This window comes from Leishmania braziliensis, chromosome 12 (genome assembly GCF_000002845.2).
Source record: "Leishmania braziliensis MHOM/BR/75/M2904 complete genome, chromosome 12".
Taxonomy (NCBI): Eukaryota; Euglenozoa; class Kinetoplastea; order Trypanosomatida; family Trypanosomatidae; genus Leishmania; species Leishmania braziliensis.
The window spans coordinates 66,258-83,844 of record NC_009304.2 but is presented as its reverse complement, the minus strand read 5'-3'; the positions used below and the strand labels follow the sequence as shown (position 1 = coordinate 83,844).

Sequence of the window (17,587 nt, the reverse complement as noted above, 5' to 3'; positions counted from 1 at the left end):
CTACGTGTAGGCGTCGAAGCGCAGAATGCCGTTCGGGTTGGGCCTCTGTGACCCTGTGGGGAAGCGATCCGTGCCGTCCTGGCTATCGCCCCAGCAATCATCACCACTGGAGTCGGAGCCGCCGTTGGGCGAGTTCACTTCGCTGCTGTCACGGTACCGACGCTGGAGCGGGCGATGCTGACATAGTGACGAGCCGCCACGAGCAGGGCCACCGCTATGCATGAGGTACGGCACCTCGTCGTCTGCCCCACTGTACAGCTCCTCAGCGCCATCGTTTCCACCGTTCTCGTGAAGCGCCATTGGGAGCTCGCCGCTGACGGGTCTGTCAGATCCGTCCACTGCGCCGCGGTCGCCGTTGGGGTTATTCAGCGCGGTGCCACTCCGCAGGTTGATTTGACCCTTCGAAATCGGTGCTATAGTTTTCACTGGCGGCGGCGGCTGGATGAAGTAGTCGGTGAGGTAGGAGGCGACGATCACAACCACGAGTGTGGCGACTACTCCAATGACGACGAACCCTCCGCTCACGGCTTGGGTCTTTGGTGGAGACCTTGGGGCTACACTCGCTGGGATAGGCTCACTCGTCAAGCGCGCCAAGCTCACCATGGCAAGCCCGACGGCGCGGCTCCCCGCTGTTGCCACGTTGGTCCGGCGACAGCCAGCGTCGGAGAAGGAAAGCTCAGCAATGGAGCAAAATATCTTCTTGTTGCTCACGACAGGGACGCACAGAATGGCGAGTTCATCATTCATGCCACCAGAGGCGACCAGCCCGAAGGGCGGTGCTGAGTCGGACACTGTCGAGGAGCTGTAGTGGCAGTACGGCGCACTGCCACTGTAGGAGATGGCGGCGTACATCGTAACGCACAGGCTGTTCGCGCTGAACAGGAAGAGACCGGCTGCGCGTCCCTCCGTGTAGGGCATCGTCGGCGCTGTAATCGCCACCACGTTCTGGAGCATCAGGGCACCAATGGTAGCGTGATAGACACCGCCCGGCACCAGCAACTCTGTCGTCAACTTCGCCATGTCTGCGCTGGTCGTAAAGAGCGTGTGATCGGAAAAGTACAGGGCCTGGATGGGATAACTCTCCAGGCTGCCGCTGCCGCTGCGGTTAAGGGCCTGGCGGGCGACGTCGTTCAGCACATGGCGGGTGCAGCTGTTAGGAAAGGGGTCGGGTGTGCCGATGACATGACCGTCGCGGCTTAGTAAAAAGCTGCACGACAGCTGCAGCGGTGGCAGCACGACACCGAAGAGAAACTCGCCGATGCCGGAGAGGGTCGAGTGGTTTGTCGACTTCGCCAAGACCTGCTCTACGATGTAGGCGACGATCGCCACGTTGGCGTGCGAGTGGGTGTAGCTGCTAGATAGGCCGGGCTGGCTGGCGCTGAAGAGTGGCGCGCCCGTGGCGGAGAGGAGGGAGCTGACAAAAGTGGAGAGGCTCGGCGCGGCGCCGGAGGGCCCAGCTGGGGTGCCCAAGTCAGGGCTCGTCTCGGTGATAGAGGAGACATGCAGCAGCAGCATGTTGAGAGTGATGGGCACATTCGGAAAGGACGGGTTGACGAGGGTGGGGCCACCGGCGTAGGAGGTCGGCAGGCACGTGGACGGGATCGGCGCATGGAGGGCGAACGGCAGCGCGCTGGTGGAGTCGAGGTAGAGGAGCGCCATCACTACAAGAAGCTCCGACAGGGCGTCAGCAGGGAAGGTCCTCAGGGGGGTGTCCGTCAGCGTAGAAGTGCTCAGCGGCGTTGGCACCCGCGAATTGTTGAAGATGGACCGCAATCCTTTAACGATGTTAAGCTTCGGATAGGCGATTCCGTCGCTACTAAGAGCAGTGGTGCTGCCGGCCACAATGGTAGCATCCTGGGCGACCAACAGCTTGTAGTAGTCGTCAGGGTTGGCTTTGTCGGTGGGGGTGATGTTCAGGAGGGGCGTGATGGTTGTGATGGCTGCGACGAGAGCGGTGGTGCTACAGAGCAGAAGCAGCGCTAAGAGCACTGCGCACATGAGCAGACGCGGCAGCCGACGCCAGAGCCGCCTTGTGATGCCGAGGAGACATACGTGCGCAACGTGCCCAGCACAATGACCCAGGAAGACCATGCTGGCTGAGAAGATACTGTACACCGTTGCCGTGCCTCGCCCAGCGTCTTCGTGTATGACGAGCTATCGGTGCGTAGGCGTGCCTGTCGTACTGCGACGGGACTCGTTGGGGTCCGTAGAAACGCGTCGTGGAGATGTGCCTGCAGGAAAGAGAGGAGAGGGGGGACGAGCGAGTTGAGAGGGGGAGGAGAGAGAGGCCAATCAAACAGCGTGGGCGGTGATGAAGAAGGGATGCCACGAGGAGGGAGGATGGCGGCTCGCCGGCGAGAGGCACGGCTGAAATGAGAAGGAAGAGGAGGAGGGGGAGGGGTGCCACCGCGCCTTTTCTTTAGTGGCTGTGATTATTCAAGAACGCATGAGAGAGGGGGGAGGAGGAGGAGGGGGGTCGCGGGAGGCGGTCCAGCACCACCATAGATGACCCTCAAGGCATGCGGCGTCGACTGCCATGGTGTTACGCAGCACTGGTACCCGAGTACATCTCCTCCGCTTCCAGGGACACCCACAGCGCCGAGGCGAAGGCAGCGGTTAGTTGAGGCAGCAGTGTTACACCACTCAAGGAGAGCGAGAACATACGCGACAATGGCGACACCACTTTGACGTGAGCCGAACTCGTCCTGAGCAGCGCCACTTCAATGCCAGACACGACGCGAACCCCCTCGGCGAATGGCAAGGCTCTCGAAGCGGCGTGGGTGTCGCTCGACCCGGCTTCCGCACTCCAGGTGCCATCGTCTTGGCAAAGGACGGCGTGCCCGCAGAGTCGACGGGGTACGTAAGACTGGTCCGCCGACACGACGCTGCCTGCTCCGCACGCTGCTGCATTGCTGTTGCGGTTCAGTGTTGCTTTCACAGAGAGCTCTCCAGGCGCGCCGTCTGCTCTAGACTCCTTCAAGAGAAGTCGGTGGCCATAGGGGTTGGCTCTATCAATGGTGCTTCCGTGAGGCGTAACGTCACGGTTCTTCGATGATGAGGTGCTCAGCGCATCCACGGGTGGTTGGCGACCCGCAGCCGTGGGCGGAGACGGGGCTGAAAGAGACAGGACCCGCCTACCTCCTGCGCCACCACGGCGGCCACCACGGCCCGACACGTGCATCGGGGCTCCTGCCCCCGCGTATTCTTCTCCTCCGTCGCTGCCTACCGGCAGAGAAGGATGGCTGTGCCTTCCGTCACTTGCTTGGCGATTGCCAGATGTGTCGCGCCGCGCCTCCGCCAGCAAAGTGGCAAGGGTGGCCTCGGCCTTCTCCACGATGGGCCAGACGCCACTGTACAGGCAGCTCGGCAGCTCGGTGTCGCGTAGCACTGTCGAACGGAAGGTGAACCACCACGGATGTGACTGAGGTATGGTGGATGTCGACGTCGATGACGTGCCGCCGGCGCCGCGCCCCCTCCCACCACTGCTGCCATCGCCCCCTTCGCTGCCTTGATTGGATGCAGCAGCCATGTGCACCTCCCGCGTCACCAGTGTGGCTGCCAGCCCCACCATCAGGAGCAGCGACTGTGCCGGCTGCGGCAGAAGCGCTAGAGCAAATCCGTCCGCCTTCAGCAATCGAGGGAGCGGTCGCGGCATCAGCAGCGACACGTCGAGTACAAACGACGCCAGCTCTGTTGTCCAGAGCACGAGGAACGGCTGCTCAAGCAAATCATCTAGCAGGCTATGGCTGAGTACGAGGCACATAAGGGCAAGCGTGGCTGCCACGGTGCCAAGGGCCTCCTTCTCCGTCTGTGGACCGAGAGTAGAGGCAGCCATGTGTGTGACTGTAGTGCCATTGAGCGAAGCACACGCGTCCCCATCACCCAGTGCAGCAGCGCCAGTGACGGAAGGGCTCCCCTTGCCGCTGGCGCGTGCCTCTGCTGCTGCTGCTGCTGCTGCCGGCGTAGTGAGCGCAGATGCAGAGGACACAAAGAGGCCCTGCAGCCCCAGTACACGGCGGGCGATCAGGTACATGCCCTCGAGCGTGGTGCCAAGCGCATCTCTGGACAAGGTGAGGCGTCCTCTACCGCCGCCGACACCACTGTTCAGCTCCGTCACGGACGACCCAGCAGGTAGATCCATACGTCTGGCAAAGGCGGCGCCGCCACGGCCCAGCCTGTGGTGACTGCCAGTCCGTACCGTGAAGCCCATGTGGCGCAGCGTCGTCGTCTCCTCGCCGCGCGGATGACCGTAAAGCAGCACGAGCTCAGTATCGCCACTCTCAGAGCCGCCACTGCCTCCCTTACACGCGAATTTCCCCGCGCGTAGCTGTAAGCGCATCGCATGGTAGAGCAGCGGGTGTTGACGCCGGACCGCCTGCTCCTCCGCAGACACGGTCGGCCCCCGGTGGAACCCGCCGCGGGGCCGCTTACGAGCTCCGACCGTTGTCGACGAGGACGCCAGCGCACTCGGCCCACTTTTCGCACGAGTCTCTGCGTGGTGCGTTCCGCCTACGGTGAGTGTGTTGGTGGTGGTACCGGCGTCGACCCGCGCTGAACTTGCGGCATGGCCAGCGGTGCTGTCCAGTGTGTTCTGAGTCGGTATCGGAAGCATCAGCAGCGTGCGTGAGGCGTAGACGTCCATGCGCGGAGTACCGACCGTCTCGTTCAGCGTGCACGTCCACCACCGTAGCGCAGGTTGCTGCTCTAGCTGATCGCGTGGGAGGTCGCCGTTGGCGGCCTGCTGGCTCTTCACGTCGGGTACACGGAGGACGGGAAGCAGATACTCGAGCGAGGTGAGGTAGTGTGTCTCGAGAAGCGATTCGGGCTCCGTACAACGCACCGCAAAGCCTAGCCGGCAGTGGCCTGAGGAATGCCTAGGAGGGCGAGGGTGGGCTGTCATATCCTGTCCATTCACACCCACAGACGCTCGCTTGCATGACTGCAGCGCTTCCACCCCACCGCGGCGCTCCGTGTCGACGGACTTGCTCTCCGGCACCAGTGCCCCACATCTGCAGTACGGCTCCGTGCCGAGATGCAGTCCGTGTGAGTCGATGACGTAGGACACAAAGCGACCATGCGCACGGGTGGAGGTGCGCGTCGACGCCAGTGCAGGCAGGTAGTCGATCGACCCTTGGCGTGCCGCCACGCCTGGAGGCACCCACACCCCAAACACCGACCCACGCCCAATCAAGTGAAACGGCAGCAGCAGCGCTGGGGGCGGCATCCACAAGCGTAGGGCCGGACTTCCGCAAGCGGACGCCAGCAGGGGCGAAGTTGCCCACGTTGTGAAGGTGCGTGGCTGCGAAGCCGGCAACGCGGTGGCCGCGCTATGCAAAGCCTCTTCTACAAGCACACAGTTGAAGATGGCTGGCAGTGACTTGGTAAAGATATCTTCTGCGTCTTGCGGCGCGATGCCCTGACGGGCGAGGACGGCGCTCATGTGGATGTTCTCTTCACGAAGGGCCGAGTGCACGCCATCGAGGTACGCCACCATCTTCAGCAGACACGAGAGCCAGTAGTTGCGCGCGTCGCATAGGCGATGGTGATGGAGCGCCTGCACGGAGGCATCAGCGCAGGAGGAAGACTGTGTCCTGGGGAGTCCCGACCTCCGGCGAGGCGCGCTGCCGTCAGAGAGAGTTGTCACCTCCCCCATCACTTCTGTTGGTGCGCTTGTGGTCGTCACGCGTGACTGGGGAGTGGAGGTTTCTACCGACATGAGATCGAGCCACTCGTTCACGAGCGCCGTCGCCACCTGCTGCACCAGAGGTTCTTCCTCGCTTACGAGGGTGATGGTGGCGCGGAGCAGCAGTGCATGCTTCTGCTCAGCCGTCGCGGATGTTCCATTGAGAGTGCTGTTGCCGCAGTCACAGGTGCGGTACCCTGCGCCAAACCCCTCTCCCCTACCATGCGGTGTCTTATCATTCGTTTCCCCGACATCGCCGTCCACTGTCCCATCACGGAGGCGAGCAGAGACGCGTTGCTGTTCCTGCTGCTGCAGCACGGAGAGAACAGCCGCGAGTGTGCTGCGGAGGTGCTTGTCTCCGCCACCCCCTCCATCGCCCTCATTCTTCGACAGTTTAGGAAGCAGCGAGGAGGACGCTGCCCATTTCGTCCAGGACGCATCGAATGGCAAACGTCCCTCGCAAGCTCGCTCCCCGTCGCGGCGGCGCCGCCTCGTGCGATCACCACTCGTACTGGATGCGAGGTGGCGCTCCGCCCGCTCTGGTCTATTCTGCCGCTTCATGCCTCGCTGCCCGCTGCCGCCGCCATCGCCGCGACCGCCTCTGCGCCGCCCGCCACCCCATCCTCGACCAGCCGCTGGTTTCCGCCCACTTGCAATGCAGCCATCGACCGCGTCACTCGTCCGATCACTGTTTGCCCGCGCGCTCTCTATGCTGCTGTGGGAGTCGCGGCTACCGCTTCGGCTGGTACGACTGTTGCTGCTCGTGCTGCTGAATTCGTTTTCACTGGAGTCGCCGCTGTCCCCATGAGGGGACCAGGACGCGTATGAGGAAGTCTCAGAGTTTGTCCTGGTCATATTACCGTGTCGCACCGACTTCGCTTTGCTACCGCTGCTGGGCACAGTGCACACCTCCTCCACCCTCAAAAAATGCAGTACATGCAGCGCCCACACGCTTGCGGGGCACATGGCGGCCAGCTCCGCATGCACGTCAACTGCCGCTGCCAGGACGCTGATGGAGTGCGCAGCTGTCTCTGCTGCCACCTTGCCGCCGCGCTTGCTTCGCCGCTTGACAGGGCTGTTGTGTGGTGTATCGGAAGTGGCGGTTGTCCAGGGCCGCAGCACGAGGCTGCCTTGTTCTCCTTCCAGGGTTGCGCTGCCAACCTCCAATGCAGATTTGTCTTCTGAGGCAGGGGTTGCTTGTGCAGACCGGCGCTGTTGCTGGGCCCGCGTGGTGATGTCGCGCTTCGCTCGATAGAGTGCTGCGTAGTTGGGGCACCACAGACAACCCGCGTGCAGAAGCACGGTGAGAAACAAGCTGTCATTGCCGATCACCCTTCGCCACACGGTGATGCACCGCCGCCAGCGCGTATAGCTCTGTACGATGATGGCTGGAGTCGCGCATGCCAGATCAGATCCGAGCGAGGAAGAGGAGATGGCTGAGGGACTTGTGGCGTTGCTGCGACCGTTGTCACTGCTGCAGCCAGGGTAAAGGTCATCACCGGATCGCTGGGTCGGCGCAGCTGAAGCCGGCGCGTATGCATCTGACGGGTGAACAGAGAGAAACTCATAGAGAGAAGGCAGCAGTTTTTCAAGGTTACTACTGGCGCTCATGACGAGAATTGGCGAAATGAGTTGAGGCGGCTTCTCTACGGAGTCTCACCACTGTCGGCAGCGTAATTCGAGCGGAGTCCTGATGACTTTGACGTGCGCTGCGCTGTGCGTCTTGGGACCACTCTTTGTGTCGGAGGGCGCGCGGGTTTTGTTTGGCCAGTCGCTCCCCTTCTCCCCCCTTTTCGAGCCTTTTCCGCGTGTGTCTGCCGTGTCGACGTGCACGCGCGCGTGTTCGAGCTGTGCGTGCACGTGATGAATGAAGAGGAAGAGGGGAGGGGGAGGAGGCAGGGAGGCGGAGAGGGTGGTAGAGAACGCCGCGCAAAATGCGAAGCAGCAGGAGGGTTGGCGTGCTTGAGTGACCAGCACACACGCGCACCTGCACGGTGTGTGCAAACACCACACCAGAGCGACGGAGAAGGAGGTTTGCGTTTCTATTTTCGATTTTGTTTTCACGTGAGACTCGCGTCGCACGCTCACGACCACTGAGGACATCACCAGCGCGCACGTTCGTGTCCACTTCTGAAGGCATAAATCCCGCAGGTGCCGTCCCGGAAGCGAAGACGAGCACACCTCCTCCCTACCCCAGTCAAAGTGGCACACAACGCGCCGGAAGTCCCTCCCCCACCGCGCCACGAGCCGCTTGCGCCAAAGACGAGAAAACAGCGAGAGCCGTTGTAGCCCAGCATTCCTCGTCCTTCACCTTCGTGTATGCGGGGAAGTGCGGGGGTGGGGAGGAGCGGAAAGACTGCCGTGCTTGGGTACGAGTGCTTGTGGTATGTGTGAGTGGGCTGAGTGGGGACGGAGAACGTGAGGTGAATAAGATTGATGAGTGACCCGTGAGTCGGTGGAGGGCGAGAACGAGGGGGTGTGGTAGATTTCGCACCAGACTGCTCTTTCCCCCGCTTCCAGTGTCCGATGGCAGCCGAGACGACGACGCAGCAGCGCTGCTGATATCACTGCTGTAGGCCTTGTCCGCACCAGCACAGAGGCGCATCTGCGGTTCCGCGCTCGAGCACACCGACTGCTAAACGAATTTTTCCCAGTTACCTTCCCCCCCCCCGCTCCCCCGGTGCCTTGCTGAGGAGAGCCCTCTGAGCCTACCGTGTGACGCTGTTCGCTGTCGCGCAGCTTTGCCACAGTGCCCCTTGTCCGCCTTTCCCTCCTAAACTCACAGAGAGCGCTGCAGTCGGTGCTCAGTCACAGGCGTTGTACAAGTGCAGCATGAGCTCTTGCATGTTGCCCTGATTCATTTTCTCCACAAAGGCCGGGTCAGCCACGCGCAGGAAGAGGTTCTGCCGCTTCTCATCTGCCAGCGAGCTCGGCACCGATGGATCTCCCTTCTTCACGGCTGCCGCGTACTTTGCTTTCTGTGCCCGGATGAACGACAGGTCGTCACCGACACGGTCAGGGAATTTGTTCTCTGAGAAATTCATAAACCCGGCAGTGTACTCGTGTCCGGGGAAGACGAAGGTGACCGCGTCGAGGGCGTAGTTGTTATCCTGGTTGATGTGGTACACCTTTTCAATCGCGCGGCACATGTCCCTCTCGTCTCCCTCGAAGAAGGCGCCAATGCCGGCGATGAACACGGTGTCGCCGGTGAAGAGGGCGACACCGTCGTTGGGGTGCTGCGGGTGGTGCACCTTGTACAGTACGTGACCGCGGGTGTGGCACGGCGCATCGATTACCTCAACGGAGAGCTCTCCAACCTGGACCCGGTCGCCTTCGCGGACTGGCTGTGTGACAGCAGGGACGTCGTCGTTGGCACCGCCGATCACCACCACTGGCACCAAGCTATTCATCGCCTCTAGCTCTGCCTTGAGCTTCGCGTTGCCACCTGAATGATCCCAGTGCTTGTGGGTACTAAGAATGACGCGGAAGTTGTACGTGACGCCGGTGTTAGCTTGCTGCTTCAGGTGCTCCTCGATGTACTTCAAAATGGGCTTGTAGTCGGCATTCACATCCACGGCTGCGAGCGTGTGGGTGGCATGATCGTTGATCAGGTAGGAGAAGTTATCCTTAAGGGTGGGCACCACCGTGACGGAGAAGGTGGAGCCGAACTTCTTCGTGTAGTAGTTGCGCATGACGCCAGGTAGTACCTGAACAGTTCTGCGTAGATGTGCGCGGGTGTTGAGTGCGTGGGTGCGAGTGGGGAGGCGCTGAAGAAAGAGCCTGTGTAGGCGGCGAAAGTGGTGGAGCGAGTAGAGCGAGATCGAGAGGAGGAGGCAGGGGGGAGGGGCAGCCATTAGTGATGGGAAGGGAGAAGGGCTCTCAAGGTACGGGTGAGCAGGGACGGAAGCCTACAGGAAGAGGCCGGGAGTGGGGCAGCGAGGCATGAGAGAAGCGACTTGCCAGACTTCCCTCCTAAGGACACAGCTGCCACGAGAGATGAGGGAGGTGTAGTCGATGCACGCAGGCGACAGACTAGTCCGCCGTAGCGCGGGGCAGCCCAGACGTGTATGTGGGGATGCGCATCTGCCCATAGAAGCTCCTCCCCCCTCCCCTCCCCCCCCACAGTTGCCTCGCGGTGGAGCCGCCCATGCCGAGCGCGCGATCCGCGAGTGTGTTGTTCAGCTTCGTCGCTGCTTTTACCTTTCGTTTCTTCTGTTTGCCAGCTGCGAGCGCTGAGACACACATCACCATGCGAAGCGCCCAGACGTACCAAGGGAGACAACTTAACAGACATCGACACTCACACATGCGTAGGCTGCAAGGCCGATCACAGCGGCCACACCTGCGCCCCAAAGGGAGGGAGAAGGCAGAAGAAGATAAAGTGTGTGTGGGGGGGGGGGGGAGGAGGGGGAGGGGAAATAAGGAGCGTCAAGGGTTCGACCCCTGCGCCCAGACAAAGAAGCCACGCGATCTTCACGAGTAGAAGTCGTACGTCTCCTCTCCCGTCTTCTTGATCACCGTACGGTACGCATTCTCGATGTCTCGCGGCAGAATGACGTAGCGATTCTTTCGCACTGCCAGCATACCCGCTTCCTGGCAGATTGACTGGATATCAGCCCCGCTCAGCTTCTCCGGCCGCGTAACGTAGTCTTCGAGGTCCACTTCCGGCGACAGGTTCATCTTCGATGTGCACACTTGAAATACAAGGCGTTTCTGGCGGCGGTCGGGGTAGGGGAACTCAATCTTGCGATCGAGGCGGCCAGGGCGTAGCAACGCGGGGTCCAGCGTATCCCAGCGGTTTGTGGCCATGATGACCTTCACGTTCGTTGTCTGGTCAAAACCATCCATCTGGGTGAGGAGCTCCACCAGCACACGCTGCACCTCGCGATCGGCACCGGTCTGGGCATCAAAGCGCTTGGTCGCGATGGAGTCGACCTCGTCAATGAAGATGATCGATGGCGCGTTCTCGCGGGCGAGGCGAAACACGTCACGCACCTTGCGAGGGCCCTCGCCGAGGAACTTCTGCACAAACTCGCTGCCGACAACGCGGATGAAGGAGGCCTTCGTGTGCCGTGCCACAGCTTTCACCAGCATAGTCTTGCCGGTGCCGGGCGGACCATAGAGCAGCACACCGCGGGGAGGGTCAATACCGATCTGCTCGTACAAGCCCGCGTGGGTCAGCGGCAGCTCCACCGCCTCGCGGATCTCCTGCTTCTGCATGTCCAGGCCACCCACGTCTGAGTACGTGACGTCGGGCCTGTCGCTCGAATTGAGCAGCGTGATTGTTGCGTCTGTTTCACTCGGTAGCAGCTGCACGCAGGCGTTGCTGCTCTTGTGCAGGCCGACGCTGACGTTCGGCTTGAGGTGCTCCTTGTTGAGGGTAGAGAGGATTCGCACAAAGTACTGTGAGCCGCTCGTGCCGCTCACGATGCCGCGCACGCTGTCCACAGCCTCGACGAAGTTGCCGAGGACGAGGGGCACGGCCTGGATGCGCTTCACCTCCTGCTTCGCCGCGCTCTCTTCCTTCATCAGCTGATGCGTCTCGGTCCTGCAGATCATCGTCTTCAGCTGTGTGTGCTTGATATCTTTGCTAAGCTGCTCGTACTCCTCGAAGAGGGAGCGATTCGTGTGAGCGTTCTTCTCTATCTTCTTGGCGGTAAGAGCGGAGGTCCTCGTCGCCGACCCGGATGCGACGCTGAGGGTGGCCATTGTTACTCTAGAGCAGGTTTCAGTGAGGGGCAGCTGCTGACCTTTGATAGATTGAAGATGCCGACAAGGACAGTGCCAGCACGCGTCTTCTCTCACTCTTTGCTCTCCTAACAGGGTGCGCTCAGAGAGCGAAAAGGGGGGGGGGGAGAGAGAGAGGTAGAGGTAGAGAGAGAGCGGCGACCCGAGGATGCACCGCCGATGAACACCTTCGGAAAACAAGCCGGTCGGAGCAACCAAACAGAGGGAGAGAGCGAGAGAGAATGTATTTCAATCAAATCAACGGGGGTGTAATTCGGCAATCACACGTACTGCCCGTGTGTGGGTGGCGTGTTTGCATGTGGTGCGGTGAAGTGGTGCCAAAGACGAGGCGCGACGAGAGGGGGAATGTGCTCATTGGCGAGGAGTGCGCGAAGGAGAGAGAGAGAGAGTGAGCGAGTGCGCTGTGAATGAGAGGATTGTGGGACGACGTCCATGCGTGGCGCATGCGGTGTGCCACTCTTGCAGACTCTGCTCCTCTGCCCGTGCACAGGCTCACTGGAGTCAGCCTGTGTAGGCCCATCCTCAGCCAGCAACGGTGGAGGGGTAGGGAGGGGCCTTCGTCACGGTTGCTGCAGCAGCGCTACGAGCTTCCCACCGCAGCCTGCCACGCTGGTATACGAACAATGATGAGTGGTGGTGGAGGTGGGGGGGCGGTGAGGGTGATGCGCTTCCCCCCCTCCCCCCACTTCCATACGTTTTGATTGCACAAATCTTGTTCTTAGCGTTACAGAGTATTCTGGTAGTGCAAGAGCGTACCCGAGTATGCGGGCTCAACACACTACATCGATCCGTGCCAGCGCACACGCAGAAGCCCACGGAGACTGAGCGAAGTGGTGCACAGAGAGAGAGAGGGAAGGAGGGAGAGAGGGAGGGAGGGACAGCCAGAGATGGAGAGACGCAACACCGGAGAGAAATAAGAAAAAGCGCTTCAAAGCCGCCGTCCAAGCCCGGCGTTAGGCGCGCCGACAGGGGGCACTGGCAGGCAGGCCGCTCTACGCATGGAGGTGAAGGGGTAGCCCGACCACAGCGACTGGGCCCACCCACGGACACAGCACAGCGTAGATGTGGAGGCCAAAGGAATGTGGGAGGGAGAAGATGGGCGCACAGACACGCGCAACGTACAATGAAGGAGAGAGGGCGGGGCGGGCGGAGGAGGCGGGTCTGTAGCCGACGACTCTCTACACACGAGAAGGGCAACACCGGAGGACGCAGACGGGCAGTGCTGCGCCGCAGCAAATGAAAGTGCGAGGAGAGGGCAAAGTGGTGAGAGAGAGAGAGAAGGGGGGGGGAAATAGAGAGCGCCGTGCAGGCGACGTGCGAGGCTGGTCGAGGGACGTGGCACCGTGAAAGCCTGAGGTGAGGGGCGAGCGGAGGGAGAGAGGGAGGGGAGGGTGAGTTTGTGTGTGCGTGTGTAGGGGGTCAAAGCAAAGGACAAAACGAACCCGAGTAAGCAAAGACAAACAGGGGAGAGAGGATGGGGCCCATCACAGCAGGCGTTCGGCGCGTAGCTCTGGAATGGAGGGCCGCCCCCCCTTGATGAATTGGAGTAGAGCAAACAATGTACGTAAGAAACAGTGCCGAAGATGTGGGCTCGTGCTTGTGGACATTCCCCCCTCCTCCCCACGGCAGAGACGAGCACCTACCCATGAAGAGAAGCTCTTACTTCGCATTGCGCGAGGCTTCCGCGTCGCCTAGCACGTTGGCGCGGACCCCTTCACCTTCATTACTGCTGCTTCGCGTCTCCACTGGCGCAGCGCTGCCTTCTGATCGTCACTGGTGACGGGCGGGACCGGCGCGTCTTCCTGCTGTAGTTGCTTGAGCATCTCCAGCGTTGCAGAGGCTGCTGGAAGCGCCGCTGTCTTGGGGCTGCGCGATTGAGGAGACGTACGCTGCTGTTTGTGAGTGGTGTGATACGAGACGCGCGCGGCGGCAGCCCTGTAGGGAGTCGCCTTCGGCGAAGGATGCTGCCGCAACCGTGCTGATTCAGAGGAGATGCTTTCCCCACTCTGGAGGGTGGGGCGTAGAGTGGGCGAACGTCTGGAAACAATGGAGGGGTGCAGAGCAGGCAATGCACCACTGAGAGGCGTCACCAGACTGGCAATAACCGCTGCCGAGGCACCGTTGGCGCTCGTCGGTTGCGCCCATCCGGACTGACGCCGCGCTGTGCTCAGCTGCATGGGGCTGCAGGCCGCACGTGGGCCCCCGTTGCGGCTCTCCGCACCTCTACTACCCTTGCAGAACGCCTGCATACCGTATGACGGCCAGGTGGCCGGGATGGAGCCTGCAGCTCCGGAGAGTGCTGTCAGGCTTTCCGTGGCGGCAGCCGGACCGTTGGAGCAGACGCTCTCATCCTGCGTTGCGGAAACTAAGTTGACTGACAACAACGGCGCCTCACGATGGCGGTGGCGGGACTTCTGCCGCTTCGGTGACGGTTGCACTCGCTCAGTGGATTTACAGCCGCGCTGAGCGACGTGATCTTGCGCCTCCAATCCAGCGATGACTTGCTGCTCGGGCATCATCAGGATCCCGCTGCCGCTGGAGACAGGCGCCTCGCCTAAACTATTGGCGCTTCCGCTCCTCGATACACACCACGACGCTGCGCCTGTGTCAGAACTACTTCGAGAGCTGCCGCTTTCCATGTGCGGCGAGTGCTGGGGATCACGCACAGTTTTGCAGGCAGTTGATGCACGAGAAAGCTGCGAACCATTCGTGACATCACGCGAGTTCATTGGCCTACCCAAGCCGCAGATTTCAGGGCGTGTGTGCATCTCGGGTGACTGGCGCACGCGCGGAGAGTGCGGTGGGGCCTTGCGCTTTGCCTCGAAGCGGCGAATCGCCTCCGATACGCGGTTGCGCAGCGCTGACGACGCATCACTGTTACTACAATAGCCTCTGCCATGGAGGTTCACGGCGGTAGTACTTGTGCGTCCGCTGAACAGGACAGATGCCGAAGTTGGGGGAGTCGATGCCGCAGCAGGGACAGGTTTTGCAAAGCGCTTCCGCGCCTGGTGTCCAGAGCTGGATTGGCGGCTCGTTTGTGTAGGAGTCGGTGGAGCGGTACTGCTGGGCATCTGTGCTGAATCGGCCCGCGTACTTGACGTTCTGCTCTGCGCCGCGCTCACGACTTTGACAGTGTTGCCCCTATTTGTAGCTTTCTTCTTTTCCTCTACCGTGTGCGTGCGCAAGGGTTTCTTTGAGGGCTTGTCCACATGGCGGCACCGGCGTCGGTGCGCTGTGGTGTTAGTGAGCGCACCCTCTTCATCCGCTGCCCCTTCCTCGTCCTCAGTCGCTTCACCCTCCTCTCCTTTTCCTAGTGCTCCCTCAGCTCGTGCGAGACGACGCTGAAGCAACTCACACTGCTGGCAGGCCGTTCGCAGTGCCATCCACAGCTCTTCCTTAGTGGCATTCGCGTTACGAAGCACCTCATGGACAGTTGGAGGCACGGCCACCTGGGTGATGAGAGAAGACATGGTGATATACGCGACATCCCCGTCCCTCGATCGCGCCGCGCCGTGGCGATCGCTATTGTGGTCGTGGTTAGGCCTACGTTCCTTCGTCCCATCGTCGCGGCTCCCTCCTGGTTTGATGTCGCGGCTACAGTCGCCATGGTCGTGAGGGTTACCCGCATGGCCTGACCTCTCCGATGGGCGACTGCGCTGCTCCGCATCCGTGGTGTACCGCGCGAGGTGCATGCTGGGGGAAGCAGTGGATGAAAACCTCAAATCGGACGAGCTGCTTTCGCTCTCATCGGTGTGCTGCGACGATACCTCAGGGGGCAAACCGCTTTCTGTTGAGGAGCAGCCAATGACCGGAGCAGAGGAGGAACCGACACCTTCGCACTCCGGCAACAACGGCGCCTGCGTTGCAGTAGCCTTGGTAAAGGTGTGGCTCTTGCTTTCCTTCGCCTGAGGACCACTTTGCGTGACAGCAGTGACAGAGCAGCTAGTTAGAGAGCTCGCAACACTGCGAGGAGGGACGACATCGCTGCAGCCGACGCCCGCTGCCTGCCTTTGCCGAGTCACGGATGGCGTTGCTGCGGTCGCTGCTGCTGTCCCATCATCAGGCAGGTCGGTACCCGCCGGTCGTCGCTTCTCAATGGCGGGGTGCACCCAGGTAAGGAGTGGCGCAGTGACTCCCGTCGACTCTGATCGGCCCTCTGCCTCCACATGCCCCACCGCTGCGGCGGCGCCAGCATCTGAGGCATCTTCATGACCGGCTCGAGTGCTGCTGCTGCTCAGCGGCGGCAGTACGCGGGATTTTTCTGTCGGGGTCGTCTGAGGCGACGACGTCGACGACGACGCCGCCAATGATGCCGCCGCGTCAGCCCAGAGGAAGAAGGTTTGATAGAGGCGGTGACTAGCGTTAGAGAGATTCCGGCCCCTGGGAGAAGAGAAGAACAGGACGCATGCGGAGACGCCAGCGGTTGTTAGGGGAGTCGTTGCGCTGCTGCTGTTTAGAGCAGCAGCGGCACTCGTGTCACAGCTCAGCTGTGGTTCAATTTGTTGGCAAGGCGAGGGTGTGCCAAGCGGCTCCGCACTCACCTTAGACACCGCCGTTGTGGGTGTGGAAGAGGAAATCGGCGCGAGAATTGGATTCACCACACTACTACTCGCGCCGTCTCCAGCAGCAGTTCTTGCGGTGCCGGCACCGTGGAGGAGGGTGAATAGCTGGGGTCGCAGGAGTGACGATGTAGAGTCCGTAATGTCTGTCGAGGACGACAACTGGTGCAGCAGGGGCTCATGATCCTGTGTGTCTGACACAGCGTGGTGTTCGGCATCGATGCGCTCAGCCTCACAGTCTTTGTTGCCTCTCCCTGAAGTGGTTACAGAGGCACCAGGAGTACCTGTGAGAACGCTGGCAGAGGTGAGCGATGAACACATTCGCTCCTGCGTCCTACGCTCTGGTGTCATGCTGGCCTTTTCGGGTTTGCCTTCTTTGCTGCCACCGTCTGAGTCAGGCGGGGCGGGGAATGACGACTGCGCCAGCGGCATGGCAGCAGCAGCAGCAGCAGACGGTCACCTCGAACTCGGCTACGAAGGGGAAGCAGATGCCAGAAACGAAGACACAGAGAAGTCCAATGAGCCCTGAGCGACAAGCAAGTCAACGAGGCGTACGGAGTCGATCAGGAGACAAAGTCGATCCGACGCTTCTGAGGGGCGCAAGACACGAGGCGGCAGGATAAGAGGTGGAGGAAAGAAGCCGATAACGACAGAGAAGTGGGGGATCAACGATGTGCGCGTGTTGCCCTTCGACTCCTGCGGCGAGCACACACGGGGGGACAGCAAAATAAATCAGAGAGAAAGCAGCAGAGGTGCTGAAGCTTCACTGCTGGAGCTCACTGGGCGGTAACAACGTGTGTGTGTGTGTGTGCGGGAGCGGGTGAGGAGGTAAAGCGATGCGGCACCCAGACAGAGGGAGGTAGAAGAACAGGAAACACTCAAGAAGATGCCGCAGCAGGAGCAGGATCAGTCACGATGACTCGAGTACGGAAGTGGTGGGTGGAGAGAGACCAGTGATGATGAAGGAAAGAAGAGAAAGCTAAGAGAGAGACACGTGGCCAAGCATACAAGCGACGACAGATTGGCAGGACTGCGCGTGCCTGAGCGGGGGTGAATGCAAAGATGAGGAAGGGAGAGGAGGGAGAGACACGATTGCCTAACAGTGCGAAAAACGAAAGTGTTGTAGGGCCAATTAAAGTAGACGAATGCAGGTAGAAGGAGATGTATAAAGAGGCAGCGGCTGGGAGCCCACGAATGCGGCTACCTTCGCTTTACCCCAGTACACGGGCTCACACACACACACACACACAGAGCCGCACCTACAGGGACAGGGGGGGGGGGGAGGGAACAGGATAGCTCGAACAAGTGCGATGTACGGTGGGTGCGCCCGGTCTATATGAAACAGCACCTACCGAGCACGGCTTCTCGTCTGCAGCTGAGAACAACGCTTGGAGGACTTTGGATACCAGTACGACTCGCCTGGGCGCGGACACACACGATAACACAGGGGAGATCAAAGTGGCAAAGGATGCGGTCGTCTGTTCATCCTTATGTGAAATGGCGTCCTGGCGAAACACCACAGCAAATCTGCGAAGCACGCAGCTGAGGGGTAGGGTTGAGGACAATGACAGCGATGCCTGTCGGCACTACGCACTCG

General features: G+C 61.1%; 5 protein-coding genes across 5 annotated transcripts; all 5 read right to left on the bottom strand.

Annotated features, from left to right (window-relative positions):
* Window positions 1-2,091, bottom strand: LBRM_12_0260 (hypothetical protein, unknown function; the record flags this gene model as incomplete). Its single annotated transcript, XM_001563026.1, has 1 exon — window positions 1-2,091. The coding sequence occupies one exon, from the start codon at window positions 2,089-2,091 to the stop codon at window positions 1-3; it is 2,091 nt and encodes a 696-aa protein (XP_001563076.1).
* A 451-nt stretch (window positions 2,092-2,542) lies between these two features.
* On the bottom strand, window positions 2,543-7,294 carry LBRM_12_0250 (conserved hypothetical protein; the record flags this gene model as incomplete). The annotated part of the gene is made up of 1 exon (XM_001563025.2): window positions 2,543-7,294. One exon carries the CDS (start codon window positions 7,292-7,294, stop codon window positions 2,543-2,545), a length of 4,752 nt encoding a protein of 1,583 aa, XP_001563075.1.
* Window positions 7,295-8,487: 1,193 nt separating this feature from the next.
* On the bottom strand, window positions 8,488-9,375 carry LBRM_12_0240 (putative hydroxyacylglutathione hydrolase; the record flags this gene model as incomplete). The annotated part of the gene is made up of 1 exon (XM_001563024.1): window positions 8,488-9,375. One exon carries the CDS (start codon window positions 9,373-9,375, stop codon window positions 8,488-8,490), a length of 888 nt encoding a protein of 295 aa, XP_001563074.1.
* Window positions 9,376-10,156: 781 nt separating this feature from the next.
* On the bottom strand, window positions 10,157-11,242 carry LBRM_12_0230 (putative proteasome regulatory ATPase subunittcc1l8.3; the record flags this gene model as incomplete). The annotated part of the gene is made up of 1 exon (XM_001563023.1): window positions 10,157-11,242. One exon carries the CDS (start codon window positions 11,240-11,242, stop codon window positions 10,157-10,159), a length of 1,086 nt encoding a protein of 361 aa, XP_001563073.1.
* Window positions 11,243-13,122: 1,880 nt separating this feature from the next.
* On the bottom strand, window positions 13,123-16,422 carry LBRM_12_0220 (hypothetical protein, unknown function; the record flags this gene model as incomplete). The annotated part of the gene is made up of 1 exon (XM_001563022.2): window positions 13,123-16,422. The coding sequence occupies one exon, from the start codon at window positions 16,420-16,422 to the stop codon at window positions 13,123-13,125; it is 3,300 nt and encodes a 1,099-aa protein (XP_001563072.2).
* Between the last annotated feature and the right edge of the window lie 1,165 nt (window positions 16,423-17,587).